Source organism: Solanum lycopersicum, chromosome 9 (assembly GCF_036512215.1).
Source record: "Solanum lycopersicum chromosome 9, SLM_r2.1".
In the NCBI taxonomy this organism is placed as follows: domain Eukaryota; kingdom Viridiplantae; phylum Streptophyta; class Magnoliopsida; order Solanales; family Solanaceae; genus Solanum; species Solanum lycopersicum.
Genome location: NC_090808.1, coordinates 24,696,188 through 24,723,437, shown reverse-complemented (window position 1 = coordinate 24,723,437; position 27,250 = coordinate 24,696,188). Strand labels below are relative to the sequence as shown.

The 27,250-nt window shown below is 33.2% G+C and overlaps 4 protein-coding genes across 4 annotated transcripts in view; 2 read left to right on the top strand and 2 right to left on the bottom strand.

The window, feature by feature from the left end:
* The first annotated feature begins 614 nt into the window (after positions 1-614).
* LOC101254232 (WEB family protein At2g38370) lies at positions 615-3,656 on the top strand. Its single transcript, XM_004246934.5, has 2 exons — positions 615-1,015; positions 1,969-3,656. The coding sequence occupies exons 1-2, from the start codon at positions 839-841 to the stop codon at positions 3,511-3,513; spliced, it is 1,722 nt and encodes a 573-aa protein (XP_004246982.1). The 5' UTR covers positions 615-838; the 3' UTR covers positions 3,514-3,656.
* Positions 3,657-10,090: 6,434 nt separating this feature from the next.
* On the bottom strand, positions 10,091-11,225 carry LOC112940868 (uncharacterized). Its single transcript, XM_069289032.1, has 3 exons — positions 11,214-11,225; positions 10,485-11,020; positions 10,091-10,407 (listed from the first exon to the last, which is right to left on the bottom strand). The coding sequence occupies exons 1-3, from the start codon at positions 11,223-11,225 to the stop codon at positions 10,230-10,232; spliced, it is 726 nt and encodes a 241-aa protein (XP_069145133.1). The 3' UTR covers positions 10,091-10,229.
* A 632-nt stretch (positions 11,226-11,857) lies between these two features.
* LOC138338141 (uncharacterized) lies at positions 11,858-14,251 on the bottom strand. Its single transcript, XM_069288845.1, has 6 exons — positions 13,456-14,251; positions 13,203-13,364; positions 12,908-13,121; positions 12,591-12,743; positions 12,442-12,504; positions 11,858-12,362 (listed from the first exon to the last, which is right to left on the bottom strand). Exons 1-6 carry the CDS (start codon positions 14,158-14,160, stop codon positions 12,271-12,273), a joined length of 1,389 nt encoding a protein of 462 aa, XP_069144946.1. The 5' UTR covers positions 14,161-14,251; the 3' UTR covers positions 11,858-12,270.
* A 1,442-nt stretch (positions 14,252-15,693) lies between these two features.
* The window catches only part of LOC101253930 (uncharacterized), a 29,474-nt gene continuing 17,917 nt past the window's right edge, over positions 15,694-27,250 (top strand). Inside the window, exon 1 of the mRNA XM_069289263.1 lies at positions 15,694-16,018. The gene's annotated coding sequence lies outside the window, so the exon portion shown is untranslated. The remainder of the gene's footprint in view (positions 16,019-27,250) is intronic.

The window sequence follows — 27,250 nt, the reverse complement described above, 5'->3', positions numbered from 1 at the left end:
TACTATCCTCTTCCTTTTATACTTATCCTAGTTTCTCTTTTTAGTCAAATTATATGAATTTTAATTAATATTATAAGATACATTTTTCATTATATCGATACGAAAGACTTGCACTCTATAATACTTTTTATAGAGTTTTTAAATTTCTAGATTTTATGTTAAAATATTAAATTAATAAAATCTAAGTTGGAGTGTTTTCGAATTGACTTAAAAGTTAATTAAATCTATTTTTTGAATCAGTTTTTGGCTTTTTGACAAATAAAAAAATAACTTAAAATAAGTCAAAAAAAAGTAAGTTTTTCCGTACTTTTTATTTTTTTAAAATCATTTTAGTGTGACTTTTTATTTTTAATTTAAAATCTAATTTTTATCAAAATAAATCTAAACGGGCTCTGTATTAATTTTTTTATTTTTAACTTAAAAAAACTATTTTTAAATTAATCAAAATAAATTCCTAATTTTAAAAAATAATCAAACTAACTTTGAAAAAATAACCGGACAACTTTTTAAAAAAAGTATAATAGAGGAGTAGAAAAAAAAACTTTATGTTTGGATTACAAATAAAAAAGTATATATATATATGTATATATATATGTATTAGTAGAAAGGGTAAAAATTAAAATTGGTTCCCTCTTCAAGTAAAGAAAAAGGGAATGTATACGTTGGTTGTCGTTATTTGATCCAACATTGTTCAACGTTATACTGCTCCACTCCTAAGTTTTCAGTACACACTTTTTTTTGATATCTTCACCCACTTCCTCTTTTTTCTTTCCATTCTTCTACTCTCTTTCTCTCTCCTCATACCCGTTGTTTTTACCTTTGTGGCTTTTTCTCTTTAATGGATGCTACTGAAATGGACTCTGTTATTTTGGTAGAGAAGAAGGAAAATGCTTGTGTTAAGGCGGAGATTGATACTTCTGCTCCATTCGAGTCTGTTAAGGAAGCTGCAACTCGCTTTGGTGGAATTGGGTTTTGGAAACCCACTCTTCACAAGTCTTTTGGGGATTCTTCTCAGGTTTGAGTTTTTTTTGGATGGACTTCGCATAAATTTGTGATTATTTTGCCTTACAAAATTTGTGTAAACTTCAAATAGAAAATGTAGATTATTTATGATGAATTTTGCCCAATTATTTTTGGGTGTTTGCTTGAGTCAAGGGTCTATCGATGACGGTTTAGCTTCCCTTGAGGTAGCGCTAAGAGGTAAGGTTTGTATACCACGGGGCATATGATTGTTGTTGTTGTTGTTTGTTTGTTTCATGAGCAAGTACAGCTGTGTGTAGTACGTTTTGGCTCTAACAGGCACAAGCTTTTTATTGTCTGAGTGAATATAAGGATATAATCATATTAAGGGCACCTCAATTGGTTATTACATTGTTAATTGTGTGAAAGCAAGTAAATTACGGCTCATCGTGTTACACTAGTTTGCATCTCCCTTGTAGACCGTGGCGGAGTGACATGTCTTTGGAAATTATGATGTTTAGCTAGGTAAAAACATTTTCTTATGTATACATATTCACACCCCTTGGCTTCTTCTTGAATTACTTCATTTTATTTTGACTATATGGAGTTTGAAGTTTTTGGTTGCTTTTAATTTGCAAAAGCCAATGAAGGAGTAGTTTTGCATATTGTTTAGTAGTTTTCTAACTAAAATGCGACAAAGTTTGCATAAGACCATGTTTTGGGATGATTCAGGAGAATGTCTTTAGATGATGCCATTTTCATTGAAACCTGAGAGCATCTACTTGTTATAGTATCACGATTGCATAATTGTGGTGCTGTTTCTTTACTAAATGTGCTCCAAATGTCAAACATGTCAGTCCTAACTGTATTCACGATGGTCTTTATTCGTAGACAATTGAATGAACCTTTCAAGTTCCTTGATTCCCGATCAAAATCCTGATGCGGTGTCCCTAACTTGCTTGTTTTGTGCCTTATGTTCAATTAAAGATTTTACTTTCTTGGATGTAGGTTGCTGAAGAGAAGGTTGACATTGCAAAAGTGGAAGAACAGGCGGTGCAGTTGGAAAAAGATCTCATTGTGAAAGAGAGGGAAACACTTGAGGTCTTAAAAGAACTTGAAAGCACTAAAGTTCTGATAGAAGAGCTGAAATCAAAGTTGCAGAAGGAAGCATATGAGGGCAATGCTTTACTAGGTGCTGATGCCGAAGCTAAGGATGTACATCTTGCTCATGAATCAGCAGATAAGGAAAACAGTGAAAAAGTCTTAAGCAATAATCAGGACAAAAACAGTGGTTTAGATCTATGTCCCTCTTCAGCTCCAGGTTTAATATTATTGGAATTAAAACAGGCTAAACTAAACTTGACCAGGACGACTAGTGATCTTGCTGATATTCGAACTATTGTTGAATCATATAATAAGAAAATTGAAAAGGAAAGAATCTTGCTTGAGAAAACCCGCCAAAGATTATCTTCAAGTTCCACACAGATTTCATCTCTTGAAGAGGAGTTAAATAAAACAAAAGAAAAACTAAAGCTGGTGAATCATGCTGAAGGTGGTGGTCCTTGTGATCCTGTCGATTTGACGAGGGAGCTGCAGAGACTGACTGCTGAGACCAAGCAGTTTAAGAAAGTAGGAGAAGCTGCAAAATCAGAAGTATTGAGGGCTATGCCTGAGATTGAACATACAAAGACAAGGATCAAAATAGCAGAGATTAGATTGGTTGCAGCCAAGAAGATGAAAGCAGCTGCTAGAGCTGCTGAAGCTGTTGCTCTTGCTGAAATCAAGGCCATATCAAGCAGTGAGAACTCGTTTGTAACTTTACGACGAGAGCCTGAGGAAGGGGTAACTCTTACCTTTGAGGAGTACTCATCTCTATTGTCCAAAGCTCAAGATGCAGAGGAAGCTAGCAAGCAAAGAGAAGTAGATGCAATGATGCTAGTGGATGAAGCTGTTGTGTCAAAAACAGAAATCTTGAAGAAGGTAGAAGAAGCTACGGAAGAAGTTAAAGTTAGTAAGAAGGCATTAGAAGAAGCACTGAGCCGAGTGGAGGCTGCAAATGAAGGAAAATTAGCAGTAGAGGAAGCTTTGCGCAAATGGAGGTCTGAAAATGGAAAGAGAAGACGTTCAGTACAGAATTCATCCAAGTTCAAAAATCCATCTTCGTCTCAGCATAGGAAAGACTCTGTCCTGGTTGATGTCAATGGCCTGACTCTTGTCAATGATGAGTTAAAACCAGTTTTAAAGACAACTCTATCAATTGGGCAAATATTGAACAAGAAGTTGCTTTTGACAGAAGAGTTTGAGAATGGATTTCGGGCTGGAAAAAAAGCTGGAAAGCGTACAGTATCGCTGGCCCAAATGCTTGGGAAACCCACTGGTGAGTTGCAATCAAGTCGGAAGGATGAGAAAGAGAACGGACTTAAGCATCATCTCCCTAAAAAAAGGAAGAAGTTTGGTTTTGCTAAGATCTCTCATCTTGTGACTCAACATTCTAAGAAAAAAAAGCAGCACTGCCAGCATAATGCAAGTTTGAGGTGTACATCAGCTGAGTAAATTATTATTTCCAACTCGGTTTAAACAATGTGAATAACTTAGGCAAGGACTACTATCTTGGGATTTATCCAATCTTGATTGTGTTAGCCTGATTTGTAACCTATGTTCGCTTTGATTAATGTATGATTTCAGTTGATTGTGTAGATCAGCTTATTGAATTATTACCTACTTGATTTGTACCCTGTTATTGATTAGGTCAAGGACTTTCTTGTGCAATATTTAAACTTGATTGTGTTAGCTTGATTTGCACAACCTGTTATCTTATGATCTGATTCAGTTGATTTTATCCCATCTCTCTATTTTCATTTTTTACCAGAACCTATGCGCTACTCATTTCACAAGGAACAATGAGACTAAACTTATTTCTGTGTTAAACTTGATTCACCTCACCTACCCCTTGGCTGCTTCCTAGCATCAAAATCATATTTATTTCCATGTTCTTCACAAGGCAGTTATGAGCTGTTTACATCAGCCTCATGGTCCCTTGTATAAACGACCAATGTCAGCTCTAACTATCATAAATAAGATTTGGATATTTTTATTAAATTAACCGGAAAAATAATTGGAAAAAAAAGTAAAAATTCCCGCGGTCAAATGCCTCGCAAAACCAAGCTATAAATCACCTCAAATATGATGGAAATGATAAACGTATTATTGCAGTGCGGTGATCGCGGAACACTGCTCAACTCAGCAGAAGAAGCCCAACAGCACGCCAAGAACACTTGGCATGCCAACTTCCATAAGTTCAATGAAGTTATTCGTTTTCTCCGTTTACAGCCAAAATTTTCATTGAGGTTAAAATCATCATCTACAAATTGTAATTGAGAATTTTGTATGTGCTTTTTGCGCGTTTGTTTCAAGTCATTCAAAAAAATTATATGTATATAATAAAATTATTGAAAAGTAGCAATTGAAGTTAAAATATGTTAAATCTATATAAACAATATAGATATGTTTAGTATATGAAATCACTATTAAAAAACTGCTAAAAATGATAGACACAAAAGCGACGAACTATGTCGCTCTAAAAAGCGACGTCATTTTTCACGTTGTCCGTCGCATTTTAATACAAATAATTCTTTCTAAATTATTTTACAAAAAGCGACGAACGGCATCTCTTAGTCCGTCGTATTTTTCGCAGATTTTAGCGTCAAATATATAAATAATTACTAATTATTTATTTATATAAATGGTGACGCCATTCATGCTTTTATTAAAAATAATTATGTATATAGATTAAAAATGGGAAAATAACTTGTGTGTCTACTTTTTAAAAAATAATTACCATATTTGTCAGTATTATTTTTTTAACCATAAATGTCAATTTAATTGAATATTCAACTTCATATTTTTTCTCTCGCCTCAAAATTTTCCCACGCCCGCAATTGCAATTTTTTCTTCTCTCTCGCGACTGCAATTTTTTCTTCTCTCTCACGACTGCAATTTTTTCTCTCTCTCGCAACTGCAATTTTTTTCCGGCGACTTCAATTTTCTCTCGCCATTGCAATTTAAAGGTTAGTGTTGAGTAAGATCTGTTAATTTAGGTTACTTGCACTGCATTCTGCGATTTTTGTTGGTCTACTTTGCACTTAACTGATCCTTTAATATGAGCTTGCAATTGTGGTCTTGACAGTGCCCAGATCGTTACGCCTTTCTTCTTTTTGTGTGGATTTATGTTGAGATTTTGTTTGATTTATGTTTACGTTACTTGTGTGCCTTTTTGTTTGATTTATGTTTACGTTACTTGTGTGCCTTTTTGTTTGATGATTTATGTTGAGATTTTGTTTGATTCAAGTTCCTGTGAGTGTCTGGTATTCAGTTATCTTCTCTAATAAGTATGATCTCTTGTTAGCATCTGTATATCCATGTTTAATTCACTTTTTAGCATTTGTGTAATACAACTTCAATTCAGTTTTATTTTACTTGTTAGCATCTGTGTAATACAACTTTAATTCAGGTTTAATTCACTTTTTAGCATTTGTGTAATACTTCAATTCAGTTTTAGTTCACTTGTTAGCATCTGTAATACAATTTTAATTCAAGTTTAATTCACTTGTTAACATCTGTGTAATACAGCTTTAATTCATGTTTAATTCACTTGTTAGCATCCGTGTAACACAACTTTAATTTCGGTTTAATTCACTTGTTAACATCTGTGTAATACAACTTCAATTCAGTTTTAGTTCACTTGTTAGCATCTGTGTAATACAACTTTAATTCAGGTTTAATTCACTTGTTAGCATATGTGTAATTCAACTTCAATTCAGTTTTAGTTCACTTGTTAGCATCTGTCTAATACAATTTTAATTCAAGTTTAATTCACTTGTTAGCATTTGTAATACAGCTTTAATTCATGTTTAATTCACTTGTTAGCATTTGTGTAATACAACTTCAATTCAATTTTAGTTCACTTGTTAGCATCCGTGTAATACAACTTTAATTCAGGTTTAGTTCACTTGTTAGCATCTGCGTAATACAACTTCAATTCAGTTTTAGTTCACTTGTTAGCATTGTGTAATACAATTTTAATTCATGTTTAATTCACTTGTTAGCATTTGTGTAATACACATTTAATTCATGTTTAATTCACTTGTTAGCATTTGTATAATACAACTTCAATTCAGTTTTGGTTCACTTGTTAGCATCCGTGTAATACAACTTTAATTCTGATTTAATTCACTTGTTAACATTTGTGTAATACAACTTTAATTCAAGTTTAATTCACTTGTTAGCATATGTGTAATTCAACTTCAATTCAGTTTTAATTCACTTGTTAGCATCTGTGTAATACAACTTTAATTCAGGTTTAATTCACTTGTTTGCATATGTGTAATTCAACTTCAATTCAGTTTTAATTCACTTGTTAGCATCTGTGTAATACAACTTATTTTCATGTTTGATTCACTTGTTAGGATTTGTGTGATAAATTTTTAATTTAGATTTTATTAAGATTTAATTCAGTTGTTAGCAAAGTGATGCTCTTCTAGCAGATTAATCTATATGTCTCTCTCTAGTCTTTTAATAATAGTAATACACTCTTTAATGATGTGCAGAAAAAATATGACTAATATAGCGGTGATGCTTTACTTCAATGGACGATGGGATCCTAGCAACAAATATATTAACTACTTGGCAGATGGTGTGTTGATACACACAGAGTCGACGTTTGCCACCCTCGTTTCTGTAATTGCTACTCAATTGTCAATAGACACATCAACAAGTAAAGTTGAAATCAGATATAAAATTGATGAAAGGTCTCCTCCAATTCAAATTCATAATGATATGGGGGTAAAGGTATATCTTGAAACTAAAAAGGAACATCGAGATATGACAAGATACCCTTTATGTGTCACAACAACTGAACCAGTCAACTTGGAGACTAATGCTGCACTCATTCCACTTTTGTGTTCAGACACTTCAGGAGATATGAGGGTTATACACAATTCATACTTCTCTAATACATTTAATGGTATTGATGAAGCAATAGGGTTAATTGGATTCGGATCATGTGAGGAAGTTGATGAGCTAGAAGAATTAGCACCAGGCATCATTATTAATCCCAATCACTCTTTATTTGAAAAAGATCAGGTGTATAAGAATAAATATGTCCTCACTAGTGCACTAAAAAGACATTCCATTCTTAATCATTTTCAATTCAAGACAACAAGATCAAGCGCAATAAGGTAAGACCTAAATTCAAGTCACTTTAAATTATTAATTGTGTATTAATATTTTTTCTACAGCTATTCGATACAGTGCCTAGGAGAAAGCTGCAGTTGGAGTTTACGAGCTTCAAGCTTGAACAAATCTGAAATGTTCAAGATTAGAGAATTTGAAAGCGAACACACTTGTTTGTTGCTACATAATTCATTATCGGAAAGGCTAGCAACTAAGAGTGTTGTTGGGAGTATTATTGTGGGTAAATATGCTGAACCAGATGCTAATTACACACCAAAAGACATACAACGTGACATGTTAGCTGAATATGGTGTGCGACTCACATATATGCAAGCTTGGAGAGCTAAAGAAGCAGCTCTTGAATTAATCCGGGGTGATCCAATTCAATCATATGCAAAGTTGCCAAGCTACTTTCACATACTAGAGGCGACTTACCCTGGTTCTCATATAAGATTTCACAAATCAGAGGATGACCGTTTTTTATATGCGTTTGTAGCTTTGTTCACCTCGATAAAAGGATGGGAATATTGTAGACCAATTGTAGTTGTTGATGGAACTTTCTTAAAATGAGCATACAAAGGGACACTGTTAACCGCTAATACCTTAGATGCAGCAGGTCAGACTTTCGAATATGATACTGTTTTTTATATTGAATTTTTAAACTATGTATTAAAATTGAATTATGATTGCAGTAAAAATGTATTAAACTTGTATTAAAAAAAGTGTACATGGTGCAGGGAGTATATTGCCACTTGCTTATGCTATTGTCGATTCAGAGAATGATTCATCTTGGGGGTGGTTTTTTGAGCAATTCACAGATGCATTTGGTCAAAGACCAGAGATGTGTATCGTTTCCGATAGGCATGCAAGCATTATTAAGACAGTTTCAACAGTTTATGATGAAGTACCTCATTTTGCATGTATGTGGCACTTACTGCAAAACATAATGAAAAATTTCAGAAGAAGTCAACAAAGGGTCACTGAGTTGTTCTACTCTATGGCAAAAACATACACCATGACAGAATTTAATCAATGTATGACAATGGTTGAGAAGATAGATAAGAGGATCAAAGATTACTTGTTGAACATTGGATACAACAAATGGTCGCGTGTGCATGCTGAAGTAAACAGAACTTGGATGATGACATCAAATATAACAGAATCAGTCAATTCACGAACAAGACATGCCAAAGTTCTTACAGTCTTGCAACTCTTGGAATTCATGAGACAACTTGTACAGAAATGGAATAACAATAACAGATCAAAGGCGACATTTTCAGGTTTTCACCTTGGAAAAAAGTATGAAAATATATTGCGGCGCAATAAAACTGCATCAGAGAAATTAAAGGTATGCCTAATCTGTTTGCTAGTATTTTTTCTTCAAATTCATATCTAACATCTCTCTTGAATATATTTTTTTCATAGGTTGTAGAGACAAATAAATATGTGTATACCGTACTTGATGGTATTACACAATTCACAGTATGTCTTCACCAACGTACATGCACATGTGGGAGATTTCAATTGGATGAGTTACCATGTCCACATGCTTTGGCCGTTTTAACAATAAAACACACTGGTTATGAGAAATATTGTTCGGTTTACTATACAAGAAAAAATTTATTGTTGACATATCAATTTCAAATGGATCCCCTGCCAAATGAAAGTACATGGAACACACCAACACATGTTCTTGAAGATATTGTACTTCCACCTCATGGAAAGAGACCTCCGGGAAGGCCAAAAAATAAAAGACATACTCAACTGAGAGAAGATGGATTCAAGAAGGCGAAAATTACATGCAGCAATTGTGGACAACATGATCACAACAGGAAGACTTGCAAAAATGTCAGGCCTTATGATCAAGAATAAAAAAATAATTTGTTTAGTAGTTTGTTTTAGAAGCTCATTGACTCTACGAATTTGGATCATGTTCGGTTATATGGTTTATATTTTTAGTTCCGCAATCTCGTGTTATTCAGTTTAATAGAATGCTTTCTTAGTTGTGCAATCTCATGTTATTCAGTTTACTGGAATGTTTCTATATGTATAGTTACATTTTATATGATATATAGATGAAATGATATAGTTTACTGGAATAACTCAGTTGAGCTTGAGGCTTGGAAATGTCTTGCTGAGTATAATTGTCAGGTTGGGGAATTTGGGTGATGCTTGGTATGTTTTTGGTTTGTTAGTATTTTTGTAATATAGCTTTAATTCAAAGTTTAATTCACTTGTTAGTATTTGTGTAATACAACTTTAGCTTAGGTTTAATTCAGGTTTAATTCAATTGTTACCATTTGTGTAATATAGATTTAATTCAAGTTTAATTCAGGTTTAATTCAATTGTTACCATAATATAGATTTAATTCAAGTTTAATTCAGGTTTAATTCACTTGTGGAAATTTTAAGATTAATGTCTTGTTCTAATTCTATAAAGAAAAATAGGATTTCAAAAAAATAAATAGTATCGATTCGTAACACAGAAGTTCATATATTTGCAACCAAAAAAAAATACATGATTTTTTTATAGTTTTCACAACTTATTGAGGTTTCATGTTCACCTCGAAAATTACAATTTTTTACTACTCAAATTACGTATTCAAATAAAACTATAACTTTAAATCAACCTAATTACAATTTTTTACTACCATTTCCTGCCAGTTTTACATAAGCATTCATAGTGTCATTCAAACAGAAGTATGAGGAGCATTGACTTTTTTAAACTCAATCATGCATACTTCCAGCAAGCTGGATAGACATGGGCAGCAGCTTGTTGCTCCCAAACAAACTAACATATGTAGCATTCCAACTGCAAAGACAAAATTCCTTAGAGGAAGTACAAACAGAAAGGATCAATAAGGACACAAAGAAGAAACAACTTCAAATAGAAGACTTACATATAAACAACACAGTTAGGTATATAATATCAAGACTTACAAAATAGACCAATACAATTTTTCATAGCCATAGTAACTACAAATTGTTTTACATTATATAGTTTTCATAGTCATACTAACTAATATAACTATATTCCTTTATCTAACTGGTCTTTCGTCTTCACTTTGAAGGTCACTCGCTTGCTTCCTTCTTGCATATTCCCATAATATAGCTCCAAATCTCTTTCGGACAATGTCTGCCTTTACTTGTTGATTTTGAATATGTTGGCCATTACTTACAAACTCCGCAAATGCAGCAACGAAAACTCCACAATCCCTACAAAATTCAATATAAAATTATTATCAAAAAATCAATTTAATAACTAAAAAAAATACATATTTGATAATACTTACAGTGAATCCTCATTTTGTCTGGGAACATCTTTAGTTATGAAATGAAACTCAATTTTCTCGAACTCATTTATCTCACTGTATTTTGGTGTTGACTTCAATTCAGGACGCTTATCATAGAACTTAACCACACTTAGATAATATGGTAAAACAACCGAAAGCATCTCAACAATATTTTTTACCTCTAAATTCACCCCACCCCTAGCCGGAAATGAATCATACACCTCCAATGACCTTTGCCCAATATCAAACACCACAAAAATCCAGTGACGATTCACTTTAATGTTTAGTGGAATAAGAACAAAATTCACTTTATCCCACGAGGTACTTGCCAACAAACGACATCCACTGATATACCGGGCAATATCATCAGAATCTAAAACTTTAAAATTTTTCTTATCCTCATGAGCATCACAAAGTTTAAAGAAAGAATTGGTAATCTTTGTCTTGAAAACACAATCAGTCGTCGTAAAACGAACATTACTGTTGGTTTCATATTTTCCTTTCTTTCTTAGGTAATAGAAAATGACATCAATATGCTGCAAAAAAAAAACTTATGAAACAGAATAGTGACAGAACAGTGCAGAAATTTCAACTCAAAGTTAAGGTAAAATTCTGTTTTCGCCCCAAGTGTGGCTCATTCATCACATATTAGTGAAACACAACAGTGATAGAACTTATGAAGATGTTCAATTTCTACCCAGAAAAAACTTAGAGACAACAGTAACTTACTGAAGCTGACATATTTTATATAATATTCTAGCTCATGTATATGCATATATGTGGATTCTTAATGATACAATGAACCTCAAAAGAAAAGAATTGAAGCTAAAATGACAAGAACATGATTACAAGTTTCATTCTTTTCGCAATATCCTGAGCTTTTGTCCCTCTTGAAAGACAGAGACAAAGGGAACAAGAACAGAAAGAAAAATGACTTGCAAGCTATAGAATTACAATGTCACACAACTAAAGAGCTTCAATAGATGAAAAATACAATCTATCTACACAACTAAATAGAAAGAATTTTAGTTGAGACAAAGACAAACTCAAGATTAAGAAACAGAACGAATCAAAGAAATATTAACGTCCAACTAAAATTTATATAACAAACCTCATCACACCATTGTTGTCCAGAATGTGCCAATTTGAAAAACCAGAGTCTTTCATCTACTGTACAGACACCCAATTCAAATGCTGGATTGATAACATTAAGAGCATCTGTATAAGGTTTCTTTCCCCTATCAAAACAGAACAAAAATAAACAAATACTCAAAACCGAGACAGGAACAACTAAAAAAGAGGCAAATACGAAACTAAAAAAGAGGTACAGAGCGTTCCACAAGTTGAATTAAGCTTGTATATATTATGAATTAGGAAAATTATCCCAAAAACATCAAAATAAATTACCTCTTTTTTGTACCCATATAAAGCCACTTAGTGAATGAATCGATCAAATCAGATTCATCATCTCCTCCGCTTGCATATAAAAAAGGATGTTTTGTCTCAAAAACCTGACGTGTAACACATAAAGTTCCTCCAGATTCAAAATGTTGTGTGAAGGGAGATGTTATTAACTTTCCTGGATTTTTCTTTCTGCCACGTTTCTTCGGTGACACTTTCTTTTTGTTTTGATCAACTTGGGCTCTTTTTTTTAGATAAGATTCTTCAGTCCTATTGATCTGAGAAAGATCTTTATCAAGTAAAATAAAGTCATCTAAAGTATGCAAAGGTTTTTGATAATCCTCTGTTGCATCTGCATATAATAGATATATTGATTAATTTACAATCAACAGATGCAACACTTATTTATGTTGGTTTTTTTTACTATATTACCATCAGGTTTCGCCCCAACTGTATTCACATCAGCAGCCTCTTGGACTGTAAGCAAAATAAATATTTTAATAATGTTATCAAAATAAATCGAAAGAAGTTTAGTTGAAGTTAAGAAAATGAATACCATTTATATCAGCAACAACCTCTGACAGAACTTTTTCAATAACAATTCCTGCAACATCTTCATCTGTACATAACAAGAACATTTAAAAAAACAGAATTGAATTAAAATATATGAAATATGTAATATATTTGTATAAAATCCTTCATTACCTATTTTACTTGATACTCTTTCAAGATTTTCAACATCAGCAAATCTAACTGTAGCTTTAAGCACTTGAGATTCTTCATTTTGATTTGATCCCATAACATGAGCATCGTTCCCTCTCGATTCATTTACAGATGCATTAACACGGGGAGAAAATGCTGTATATGTAATTAACATATTATTAAAAAAAACATATCAAAGTTAACTGAAAAATGAAATATCGAATTCGTGTCATTTATAGATTAACTGGAAGAAAATACTAAACTATATATTAAAATTATATTATGAATATAACAGAAATTTACTGAAAATATAAACGAACCTCCATTAAAATCTAATCCACCTGAAAATGTCTCGTCAGCATGCTTCTTAGATGGTTCCTTAACTTCTCGAATAACAGAGCTGCTACCACCACTCTTAGCAAACAGCAAAGAAATATCCTCCAATAATTGTTTGTTTGAGTTCACCACAAATTCTTTGATTTGATTGAATCCTAAATCAATCTTCTCTTCAAGCGCTTTGTTATTTTCATTCACCTAATAGATATTAAATCATAACGAAAATATTAAAAAATAACAGTTTTAAAATAAAAAGCCTAAAGTTTAGTTTGTGTATACTTTTACAAGCTCTTTTCTCAATTCTATGACTTCATTGGTCAAAATGTCTAGACCATGATTTGATCCTTTAGGCTCCAATTTCAAAATTTCAGCATGGTAATCACGAGTTTCAGGAAGCCTGAATTTGGATACTTCATCTTCACTGGCCACTATGTTCTCAAACTGAAAAACCAAATACACAAAATAACATTAGATATAGTAACTTGAGTTCAAATAAACAATGTAATAAAATGTATTAACTTTGTACAAATACCTTGTTTTTTGTAGGCATGAAGAGACATTTCTCAATATATTTTAACCATGGACTTTTTGCAATTGTCTTCCAATTCAAGATTCTTGGAATAGAATCAGCAACACGAATAGCTATATCTTCATCAACCTTTGAACAACACTCAAATATCCAAATTTGAAGAGCAAGAGGCAAGCCACCAATTCTATAGTACTTATGTGTTGACTTAAGCTCATGCCTCACAGAATCAGACAACTTTTTGTAGATATCTAAACCCCACGGATATGAATTGAATTTTCCACTTTCCACAACGTAAAAATCTCTATTGCTAATTTGGTATTCGTTGTCCTCATATGAAAATAAAAAATCATTAATGAAGTATAGAACAGCCAATGAAACAGCCGAGTCATCATCTATGAATTTTTTAGCTAAAAACAGTGCACGTAGATGACTCTTTGGAACTGTGATTTTTTCCGGAAAATAACTACTCATCAAACTACATCTAGAATTGGGAACATTGATAGATGTGCCATCACCAACACAATTTAAGCCTGTAACTATCCCAAATTCTCTAAGACCAAAAAATAACTTTTTGTTATTTATTTCAATAGCAAACACATCATCCGGTGTGTGTTTTAACTCTCTATTTATAAGACAATGAATAAGTTGTAGTTGTGTGCTTGATTTTGGAAGGTCAAGAAAGTACCCAAAACATGTATTCCTAAACATCTCAAGTTGTTTATCAGATAAAGATAGTTTGATTTGTTCAATGACACTATGATTAGTGTAACATGACCACCTACTCGAAATATACACAACATCAGGATGTTTTTACGATCCTGCATATGCATTAAACATGAATTAAAAATGTGTTACTACATACTAAAGATGAATAAAAAATGAATTAAAGTTGAATTAAAGTTGAATTAAAGTTCAACTAAAGTTGAATTAAATATGAATTAAAGTTGAATGAAAGTTGAATTAAAGATAATTTCACATACTACATCTAAAAAACAAGCAGCAATCAACATACAACCCATTGCTAAACAACAAATAACTAAGAAGTATTTGGAAGGTCAAGAAAGTACCCAAAACATGTATTCCTAAACATCTCAAGTTGTTTATCAGATAAAGATAGTTTGATTTGTTCAATGACACTATGATTAGTGTAACATGACCACCTACTCGAAATATACACAACATCAGGATGTTTCCAGAATTTACGATCCTGCATATGCATTAAACATGAATTAAAAATGTGTTACTACATACTAAAGATGAATAAAAAATGAATTAAAGTTGAATTAAAGTTCAACTAAAGTTGAATTAAATATGAATTAAAGTTGAATGAAAGTTGAATTAAAGATAATTTCACATACTACATCTAAAAAACAAGCAGCAATCAACATACAACCCATTGCTAAACAACAAATAACTAAGAAGTACTAGCACATACCGGATATCTACTCTCTGGTAGAATGACACTTTTGGGTAAACGATTTCGTGTTTTTCCATCATTCACCGGCCTTTTCTTCTGCAATCCATCTTTATTTTTCAAACTTTTTGACTGAAATTGAGGAGGTAAATCCTCAAAATCATCATCACTGTCAACGATTTTCTTCGATGTAGATGCCAAAGTAACACATATTTTTTTTGATTTCTTCATTGTTTTAACCTCTTTAACTCGTTTTTTACCTTTCTTTTGCTTCTTGTTTTCTTCCTCATTGTTCTTCTCCTCATTGTTCTTCTCTCTCGAAATTTGTGATATACCCAAACTAAAACTTGGAATTTCATCCATAGAATTAGAAGACGAAACTTGAAGCTTCTTTCGATTTCTTCGATAAACTTTTCGATTCGAAGCCGTCACTAGACGCGGACTTCTTCTAAGACCTTCTTCCATTAAGATTCGTACAGAAAAATGGAGAAAAAAAGCAAACAGAAACCCTAATTTTTGACGAGGAGAAGGAGAAAGAAAAAAAAAGAGCGAGAAAGGATATGAACGATAATATGTTTTACTTTGTTTAAAATTTGTATAAAAAAGGAATAAATGGGTTTTAAATTGTTTTAAGTTAATATAGCTAAAAGTTGATAAAAATAGTAATAAATAAAAAGTGTACTTAAAATTGGTAATTATAAAATAAAAGGTCTTTGTTTATGTAATTTTTCCATTAAAAATTAAGGACACAGTCCGGCACTTTTAATTTGTTTAATTTTATTCATTATTTTTTTTATCATAGCAACATGCGACACCTTTATGTCAGTGGCTTCTTAGTCAAAATATATGGTCAAATATTTTAAGAAAGGACAAACAATGTCTCCAAATCCGTCGTTTTTTTATCAAAATGTTGGTCTCTATATTTTAAAAAGCGATGGACTTAGAGACGTTTCCTATCGCCTTTTATAAAATATCTGAGAGATAGATCGGGTTTTTCTTATTTACCTCTCTCTCAACCCTTATTCTCTCCCTTCTCTCTATCGATCTCCCTGCACATCGCGCCCTTCCCTATCGCCGTCACTGCAGTGTGTCTCTTCCCCTTCACCGTCGCTGCTCGTGAGTGCTAGCTGCTGCCTCTTCTAATTTGCCAAGGTAAGTGTTCATATTTTTTTTCAATTCTAGTTATTATAATTGATTTTTTTGTTAGTATAATATTGTTTTTGTTTGTTGGGTTATATAATTCAATTGTTAATTTGATTTGATTATTGTTGGTTATTTTAGAGGTTTTTTTCTTTAAAAAAAGGACAATTTTGAATTGGGCATTCTTAGTTAGTGAAGAATAAGGATTTTTTTTATTTTAGGACTAGTTTAAACTTGAGAATATGTTATTTGAGGTTGAGTTTAGATTTATTGAATTTGATTGATCGTTAGTTAGTGAAGTCTTAATTTGAAGTTAGAAATTAGTAATTCATGAAAGTGTTATGAGGAGATGACGAACTTGAACTTGAACTTGAACTTAGAATTTGAACTTGAACTTGAAATTAGAACTTGAACTTGGAATTTGAAGTTGAACATAGATTTAAACTTGAACTTGGAATTTGAAGTTGAACATAGATTTAAACTTGAACTTAGAATTTGAACTCAAACTTAGAACTTGAACTTGAACTTAGAATTTGAAGTTGAACTTAGACTTGAACTTGGAATTAGAACTTGAACATAAAATTAGAATTAGAACTTGAAATTAGAATTTGAACTTGAACTTAGAAGTAGAACGTGGAATTAGAACTTGAACTTAGAACTTAAACGTAGAATTTGAAGTTGAACTTAGACTTGAACTTGAAATTAGAACTTAAACTTAGAATTTGAACTTGAACTTGAAATTAAAATTTGAACTTAAACTTGAACTTAGAATTGAACTTTAAACTTGAAATTCGAATTTGAACTTGAACTTGAATTTAGATCTTGAACTTGAAATTAGACCTTGAACTTGAACCTAGAAATTGAACTTAGAATTTGAAGTTGAACTTAGACTTGAAATTGAAATTAGATTTTGAACTTGAAATTAGAACTTGAACTTAAACTTAGAATTTGAAGTTGAACTTAGAACTTGAATTTGGAATTAGAACTTGAAGTTGAACTTAGAACTTGAACTTAAAATTTAAAGTTGAACTGAGAATTGAATTTGAAATTAGAACTTGAACTTGGAACAATTAGCTTGAATATGTATCAATTAAGTTTAGCAATTAGTTATGAACTTTAATATATATATATATATATATATATATATATATATATATACACACACATACACACACACACATATATATATATATGTATATATTTATATATATGTATGTATGTATCTATGTATAACTAATATTCTTGGATTTGAAGTTTATATTTAACAAATCTTAGAACTTTTCGAACTAGGAAACTCAGGGAGCTCAACATCTAAAAAAGTTGATACAAGACTATATTGTTTCTTCTAGGGGTGTACAAAATCGAACCGAAAAATGAACCAAACCGCAAACTAAGTCAAACCGGAAAAAAAATTAGTGGTTTGGTGTTGGAAAAAAATATGACTATATTTGAGTTGGTTTAATTTCAGCTAAATAGAACCATCCCGAGACCAAACCAACCCGACATTATATATATAATTTTAAAGTTTTATTTTATACGTAAAAATACTTACTTTGATATAATTTTTAAATATCTCTTATATTTTTCATAGTTTTTATCTTTTAATATATTTATTTCATGTTTGGAAGTTAAAATTCTTAATGTTCTAATAAAGATTATAGTCCATATATGTTGGTAATTATAATAAAGTTTAAATAAAAATTAAATTAATACTAATGCAAAACGAAAATCAGTTCAACACTAAGAATGACAATAATATTGTATATTAATTTTTTTGTTTTACATAGATTTAGACAATTATAATATATGATCTAATTTTACTTTCTTTTAATATTTAGTCATGTAACTATACTTACTAAACTTATTTTAGCATGATTTAGTACTTTAAATTATTATCAATTTCATAATGACTTATAATTTTCAATATTTAATTTACGCGATTTTATTTTATTTTTTTGTTAAATATTTTAGTGTCACGAATATTATCATATTTTGTGTTATTTTCATGAGAAATAACATAGATAGTTGCATTTTGATAGGAGTAAAAAAATATTTGAAGTACAAATAAATTATATGTTTGTATGAATACTTTACCGAAAAAAACATGAAAATCTGAAAAAAAACCCGAACAAACCCGAATTTGAAAAACCAGAGTTTTATTGGTTTGCTTTGGTTTGTAAATTCAAAAATCCGACACAAATGGTTTGATTTGATATTTGAAAAACCCGAACCAATCTGATCATGTACACTCCTAGTTTCTTCTTTCATCAAAGTCGGAGATAAAACTGGTGCATCTAAATTTCTATAGTTCAAGTACAATTGTTTTCAATAGTATGTTCGTGTACATCTAGTATTCATACTTGGCTTTAAATTTTGTAATAATTTTTTGTGTCCATCGAATGTTTGTTAAGTATAAGTACCAACACTAGAGTATATTGATGACAAAATTGATTTTCTTGCAAGATCGATTTGTGTCCATCTAGTGTTGATATTAAGCTTTAATTAATGAATAACGTGTTTGTTTAGCATTAATACCAACACTAGTTGATCCTATTGATGACAAAATTGATTTTCTTGCAAGATCGGTTTGTATCCATCTAGTGTTGACACTTAGCTTTAAAGTTATAAATAATATATTTGTTAAGCATAAGTAACAACACTACTTGAACCTATTGATGACAAAATTGATTTCCTTGCAAGATCGATTTGTGTTCATCTAGTGTTGACATTAAGCTTTAATTTAGGAATAATGTGTGTGTAGCATAAGTACCAACACTAGTTGATCATATTTTGATGACAAAATTGATTTTCTTGCAAGATCGATTTGTATCTATTTAGCGTTGACACTAAGCTTTAAATTTAGAAATAATATATTTGTTAAGCATAAGTACCAACACGAGTTGATCCTATTGATGACAAAATTGATTTTCTTGCAAGATCTATTTATGTTCATCTAGTGTTGACACTTGACTTTAAAAAGTCATAATTAAAGTAACTAAAGTTAAAAAATTGTTTAGTTGTTTAAATAAGTTAAAATAAAAAATATGATTTAGTTGGTGTATTAAGTTGTTGGTATTAAGTCAAAACTAAACTAGGTCAAGTTGTTAAGTTGTTTAAATAAGTTAAATAAAATAATGTGATTTTGTTTATGAATTTAGTTGTCGGAATTAAGTAAAAAATAAACTAGGTCAAGTTTAAAATTTGTCAAGTTATGAGGAGGGGGCGGAAGGGGTTGGGGTCTTCAGTGTACGACGCCTTGAGGAGAGGTGGGGGTGGGCATGACGCCTTGAGGAGAGGTGGGGTGGGTGTTATATTCTAGGTGTTTTGGTGATCCTCACAAATGCAGGAACCTGGTCCCTGGCAGAGTGCTCTCGTCCAAATACAAATGGGGTACAGTCGTAAAAGCTATCATATCAGGTGGTAGGTGAAAAGTGCAGTGTCCTACACCAATAAAAAGAGCGGACGAGATTGTATGTTTTAGTATTTCACAAATGCAGGGACCTGGTTCCAGGTAGAGTTTTCTCCATCAGGTACATAATTGGTTACAACTGTAAAGCTGTCACGTCAGAGGTTGGTGAGGCGTCAGTGGACTACACCAATCAGAATGAAGGAGGGTGTTTGTCCAGCAGGGAATAACCCTTTTATGTTTGATATTTTAGCATGATAAATATCATATTATATTCATTCATCCAAAGAAGGAAGTCAGACAGCAAGCCTTTTCAAGAACTCACAAAAAAGTTTGCAAGGGACTTGGTCCCCGCAAGACTGCCACGTGAAAAGGACGAAAAGACAGCTGTCAGAAAAGCTTCTATCTCTGATGCGGTAGGTGCATAGATTTTCCAACAGCAGGCCTTCAGCCAATAGAATGGCTTCAACGAATGTGTGGGAAATTATATTATCTCTTTCCAATAAACACAAATTCAAGACTTGGCAAATTAAACTTGGATTTTCTCTAAAAATTCACAAGATTCAAGAGAAGGCCATCTTCAAGGAAGAACATTGCTCAACTCAACAAAAGGACCTGATAGAATAAAGAAGAATCTTTGTTGAGCTTTGTGTCTATGTACTTACATTGTAAATTTGTTCCTAATCTATAAAGGATTCAGATATTTGTTTTGGTGTTTGTAAAAGTCTAAATCAGTAAAGGTTAACTGATTTAGTGGGCAACATTGTTTTGTTGCTTAGTCAAATTCTAAGTCATCTAGAGTTAGGTGATTTAGTGGGCGGTGTGGTATCCGCTTAGCAAATTCTATGTTATCTAGGGGTGATAGCTTAGTGGGTCGTGTTGTATCCGCTTAGGCTCTTCAAGTAATGAGTAGATTACTTGATCGTGAGATTAATAACTTTTTCTCATATTGATTGTAATTGAGTTTCATTTTTGATTGAGAATATTAGTGAAGAAGGTTGTAAATCCTGTGCAACGGGTCATGGTTTTACTCCCTTGAGCAAGGAGGTTTCCACGTAAATTGCTTGTGTTATGTTCATCATATTGTTTAATCTTTCGCACTGTTCTTGTTGTGTCAAAGGACCTGGTCCGTTGACTAGTAGTGGACGCATATATTCCAACAAGTGGTATCAGAGCAGATGCTCTCTATCTGGTTAACACCAAGAGAGAAGTTCCTACGAGAAACGACGTCACTACTGAATAAGCAAAGAAATCAGTCTCCCATAAAACCTCCTTTGTTTGATAGTAAGCTCTATAAATATTGGAAGATTCGGATGAGAGACTATCTCATGGCTGAGGACATTGAAGTATGGGACGTCATATGTAAAGGTCCTTATGTGCCAACTATGGAGGTTAAAGATGGAGAGGTCACAAGAGTCATTCCCAAAACCAGAAAACAATATAATGATTCTGATAGACTATTAGTCCAGAAAAATCATAAAGCAAGGAAGTTATTGAAGTGTGGCCTTAGTATAAATGAATACGATCTGATTTCATCTTGTGAATCCGCCAAGGAAATTTGGGATCTGTTAAAAACAACTTATGAGGGCACTGAGGAAATAAGAAAATGTAAGCTAGATCTCTTTTCTACTCAGTTTGAAGATTTCACCATGAATGATGGTGAACTCATTCATGAAGTGCGCACTAGATTCTCCATCATCACAGATGAGCTCATGTTTCTTGAAGTACCTGTTCCTATTGTCAAGCAAGTCTCTAGGATACTGAAAATTCTTCCTAGATCTTGGACAAATGATTTTATAACTGGAAATGAGACAAGAGAACCTGATGTGATGATGATGCATACACTATTTGAGCATCTTCAAGTTCATGAGATGCACAAAAAAATGAGGGGCTCTTTCTCAAGGTCAAAGACAAGAAGACTGATCTGGTTGATGAGGCCGATCCTAAGAAAGAAAATCATGACAACACTACCAACTCAAGTGAAGTGTATGGCATGAGTTATCTGTTTGATCACTCCATTGGAAAGTTTTTTGTGCACAAAGTTGACCATATGCAATTTGTCACAGTTGGAGAAGATAAAGACAAAGAGGGGGACCAGGTCCGTCCCAAGATAAGCAGAAGAGAAGTCTTCTTTGGGGCTTTTAAAAGAGAAATGGTTGCATGGGAAAAATCCTGAAGTGATTCAAATGATTCTGAAAACACAGATAATGGTTTCATGGCAAAGTCAGACGAGGAAGATTCTGATGAAAAGGTAACTCTATCTTATTTCAAGCAAAACTTGAATACCTTTTCTACTAGTAAGTTGAGAAAGCTGGTTGTTGTATTACTTGATCTGATAAGTGAGATGACAGATGAGAAGGATCTCATAAACAACAGTCTAGACATCTTTCAAGATGGAAAATTTGCTTTAGTTGCCCAAATATCTGATATTGAAAGTCAAATGGTTGTTCTAGAAGCAAAAAATCTAAAACTGAAGGAAAAGATAAAAGGGGCGACTACTAAATTTGTAATGAAAAGAATGAGGTTAGCAGATTGCAGCTGGAGCTTGAGAATAAGCTGCACACTGCCGAAATGAAGACCAAAATTGCATTAGAAAGAAATATTGAGTTAGAGAGGGACCTGGTCCGTGTAAAAGAGGAACTGGAAAAATCTCTCAAATGGACCAATTCCTCTAAGATTCTTAAAAATTTGATCGGTCAAGACAATAACAGTAGAAGAGGGTTAGGCTAGGACAAGATAAAATTCTCCTCCAATCCTCGAAGCAAAAATGTTCCTGATGCTGACAATCTGTTGTCTGAGAATTGTGGTCGAGATGGAAATCTTAAGAAAGATTGTCCAATTTTTGAAAAATTTGAAGGAAGTTCGTCAAATTATTCCAAACAGCGGAAAAGAGATAAAGAAAGGCATGTGAAGTTTGTCCGATCTGAAAATAATCAAGAAAAGAAATAAAGGGGACCTGATCTTCATGCTAAATTTGTCAGATCCGATAGTGATGTGGAAACGGAGCGCAAGGACCTGGTCCTCACTATCGTTTTAGCAAGAACACTTTGCCCCCTTGGACAAGAAGGTTTCGTGTTAAGCCTTTTGACATTTATTGGGAACTCTGTTTGAAGTGGGTTCCTAAGTCTAACAAGTAATTCTGGTGCAGAAGAGAGGAAGCAGTCAGTGTTGGTTTATAAATAGTAGATGTTCAAAACACATGACTAAGAAGGTTACAAAACTTCCTCTCTCTTAAGACAGTTCAAGGTGGAGGTGTCTCTTTTGGCGAATGGTAAGAAACGCTACATTATTGGTGTAGATTTGTGATGAATGAAATGAAGCTAAACTCTTATCAGATAACTGTTTTGTCACTAACTTTCTCTCTCGGGCGATGATTTTGATAGAAAAGAGATGCAAGAACATATATATTGTTGATTTGTTTACTGATCATTATGATAGTCTCACTGAACTTAATGCTCAAGGTATGAATGCTGAGGTAAGATTAAGGAGACGTGATCATGAGTGTTGCTTTACTGCACAAACCTGTGTCAGGGGACCTGGTCCCAGTCTGCATAAAATGATATTTGCAAATGACAAAGGTTGTGATGATAATGTTAAGGAGAAGCAGATCAGACCTCCTTTAGGTGAAATGTGCAGACTTTGAATCTTTCACGAAACTTTCGACTGAAATGATAAACGATACATGTTTGTGACCAAAATGATGATAATGAGAAGTTTGATCTCAACTTTGATAAAAGAATAATTGTGGTCCATTCTTCCTCCAGCAAGGCTTATCAGGGGTATACTAAAAATGGTCATGTGTTTATTGATGAGTCTAGAAGAATTTAGAAGTTGGAAGGAAAAAAGTTTCTGAGATAGAAGAGTTGCTTCAGAATTAGAGAGATGGTTTAAATAGTGAGTTTGCTGAAGAACATCCTCTTCATGAATCCAACAATCTCAAAGAAGATGATGCAGATGATGAACCTGATGAGGGACCTGGTCCTCTAGACAGTGCTGAACAAAGATGATGCATTTCAAACTGATAATGTGAATTTTCAAGGTGAGAATGAAGAAGCTAATCAAGCTCAGTTTGAAAGAAGCAAACTCTGATAGTCGGTTCCCCAACAAGCTGATCGGTTGTCCAAGTTTCTCCTCAACAATGTCTTCAAGAGAGGTAAAATTGTCAAAACTCTTTTCTTTGAATTCAATATGCAAGGAACTGCTGATCATTAAGGTACATATTGATGATGTCATCTTTGAGACAATCTTTGACTTATTTCTATTTCACTCATTGAAAGTGAGTGTTGAAATAAGCATAATGGAAGAATTAAATTTCTTCTTAGAGCTATAGATTTAGCACACCTTGAAAAGTACCCTCGTTTGTCCAGAAAAGCACATTAATGATCTATTCAAATGGCATAAAATATTTGAAGTTAAGATAATGATAAAGAGGGAAAATGTCATCATGAAGCTTTGTAAGAAGGAAGATCAAGTGGATGACATCTTCACTGAAGCTCCAAGCACGGACCAGTCAAATGCTTTCATAGGAGCTTAGCTACAGAGAAAAAGATAGAACAACATTCAGGGGTCATTAATGTCTGATCAAAGAAAGAACCTGGTACCAGTTCAAGAAGCTGCTGAAAGGGTTTCATATTTTGGGTGTATAGACAATTCATACTTTCTTGGGCACTAACTAGAAGCTGGATGCTGATCAATCGGGTTCAAAGACTCTACTCATGTACAAAGGAAAATATTTTGAAGGTTGCTGAGAAAATGTTAAGTCATCTGAAGAAGATAGAGGACCTGGTCCTATTCTGTCCATGGGGCGACTTTTTGATTCGTAGTACATGGTGTTGTTGATTATGCTAAGTATCAAGCTGATAGATTGAGTACCTCAAGAGTGGATTATGTTATGAGCTTATCTTTCACTCATGTGGAATTAAAAGGCAAGATTCAATTACTCTTTCATCAACTAAAGCAATAAATGTAGCAAGTGCAGCTTGATGGGTTCAACTCTTGTGGATCAGAAAACATCTTGAAGCTCATAAAAATTTGGCTGAATTAATCAAGGTAATTATGAAAATGCTAAAACCTTCTTGAATGGATCCTACCTGAAGCAATCAACTCTTTCATGACTATGAAAAGTGAGCAGGTATCCTTGCTTTTCGGTTATGTATGTTTTAGCAAATTCAGTTTCATACCTTTTGTAGGTATACACACATGGAAAAGGGGATGAAGAAAAAGGGAGGTCAAGTTAGATCTAGGCAATAACATTCAAACTACATAGAGGGACTTGATCCTTTCTCGAAAGGTTATCAATCTTAACATTGCAGTTTGAATTATGCATGAGAACCATTGAAATTGCCACATGTCTTTCCTTTAGGAATCTGACTGTTGTCTCATCTTTTTAGTTCCAAAATGATACCTTATTTTCTCTTTCTTTATATTTCATATTTCTTTCTATTTCCCTAGAAAAATCGAGTTGCCTTCCAAATATCAAGGTGCTTCGAAATTTTCTTTTCTCTTCTCTTCAAACACACTTCAAATTGTTAACCCCTTTATTCTTGCTAGAGAATTCTCTGATGAAAATGTTTTAACTGTGAAGAGGGATCTGGTCCTCCATGAAAAATGAAGAAGTGAAAAAGATGACGCTCAAAAAGGGAGAAGTTGATATTCTGAGAAATCAAAGTTTTCTGAAGAGAAAGGTGTAAAAAAAAGGGAAAATTTTCTTGGTTCCTCAATTGTTGATCTATTCATCTCGGAGGCCTTGAGTTGTTTGTGTTACCAATCTTTCTGTTATGAGAAACTCAGGCTGGTGTTGGAAGCTATGACGGTTGCTCGTGTTGACTGGAATACTGAAATGGGTTGTCTAAAAGTCCAGCTTCTGAAATAACACTATTAGAGGGACTAGGTGCCAACAAAAAAAAATAATTAAAAAAAAGGAAAAATTGGCAGCCATGAAGATTAAACATACAGGTTGGGCTGCACAACATGTTGAACGTTAAGAGAAGATTCTGAAAATCTCATGCTAAGGAATATGCTCTACTAATTCTATTCTTTCAATCCCTTGCCTCTAAATCATCCCTTCTCTTCCTACCTCTCTATGTCAGTCCTCATTTCTCTCTTTGGGCATTGTTCTGGTTTTCATTTATAATTATACTTGCAATGCTTTGATTACTGATCTTTTGTTTATGGATGTTAAATGTCTTGTTTCTACTGACTTGTCTCATTACTTTATGCCTTTTACTCATGCTCAGTGTTGCCCAAGTGTCCATGAATTTGCAAGAACTGTATTTCTGTCAACTTGGTTTACCGCTTTAACCCTTTTTTATGATGTCAAAAGGGGGAAAGTTGTTAAGGTAAGGTATGAGATCAATAGTGTTGTAACTGCTTGAAGAAGACATGGTCACATCGATAGGAGGAATCAATGGTAGCTACTTGAAGAGATAGGTCATACTGATAGGGGGAATAAATGCATGTTGCTTGCTACCTGATGAGGACTTGGTCCTGTCGATAAGGCGTAGAAGATGTTTGTCATCATCAAAAGGGGGGGGAAGATGATATGTTGATGTTTTGATGATTTGACAAACTTTAGGGATGATTAAACTCCTATTACCCCAAGAATTCTTTTTGATAGGGGGAACTGATGAATAAGTATGTCATCATCAAAAAGGAGAAAAATGCTATGTTGATATTTTGATGAGTTGACAAACTTCGAGATGATGAAACTCCAGTTACCCTAACAATTCTTTTTGATAGGGGAAACTGATGAATAAATATGTTATCATCAAAAAGGGGGAAAATGTTTAGTTCGAAGCTGAGTTAAGATGATAGCTCGAACTTGATATGAAGTTTTGATTATTTAACAAACTTATCGATCTAACAAGGAACCAAATCCTTGTTATTGGAACTGCTGACAATGAGATGAATGATAAACTCAGTGTGAGGTATATTTGTGTTCTATCATCAAAAAGGGGGGAAAATGTTATATTCTAGGTGGTTTGATGATCCTCACTAATGCAGGGACCTGGTCCCTGGCAGAGTGATCTCGTCCAGATACAAATGGGGTACAGTCGTAAAAGTTGTCATATCAGGTGGTAGGTGAAAAATGCAGTGTCCTACACCAATAAAAAGAGCGGACGAGATTGTATGTTTCAGTATCTCACAAATGCAGGGACCTGGTCCCACGCAGAGTTTCCTCCATCAGATACATAATTGGTTACAGTTGTAAAGCTGTCACGTCAGAGGTTGGTGAGGCGTCAGTGTACTACACCAATAAGAATGAAGGAGGGTGTTTGTCCAACGGAGATTAAACCTTTATGTTTGATATTTTTAGCATGACAAATACCATATTATATTCATTCATCCAAAGAAGGAAGTCAGTCAGCTAGCCTTTTCAAGAACTCACAAAAAAGTTTGCAAGGGATCTGGTCCACACAAGCAACGGACTTGGTCCCCGCAAGACTGCCATGTGAAAAGGACGAAAAGACAGTTGTCATCTCTGATGCGGTAGGTGCATAGCTTTTCCAACAGCAGGCCTTCAGCCAATGGGATGACTTCAACGAATTTGTGGGAAATTATATTATCTCTTTCCAATAAACACAAATTCAAGACTTGGCAAATTAAACTTGGATTTTCTCTGAAAATTCACAAGCTTGAAGAGAAGGTCATCTTCAAGGAAGAACATTGCTCAACTCAACAAAAGGACCTGATAGAGTAAAGAAGAATCTTTGTTGTATTTAGAGCTTTGTGTCTATGTACTTACATTGTAAATCTGTTCCTAATCTATAAAGGATTCAGATATTTGTTTTGGTGTTTGTAAAAGTCTAAATTAGTTAAGGTTAATGATTTAGTTGGCA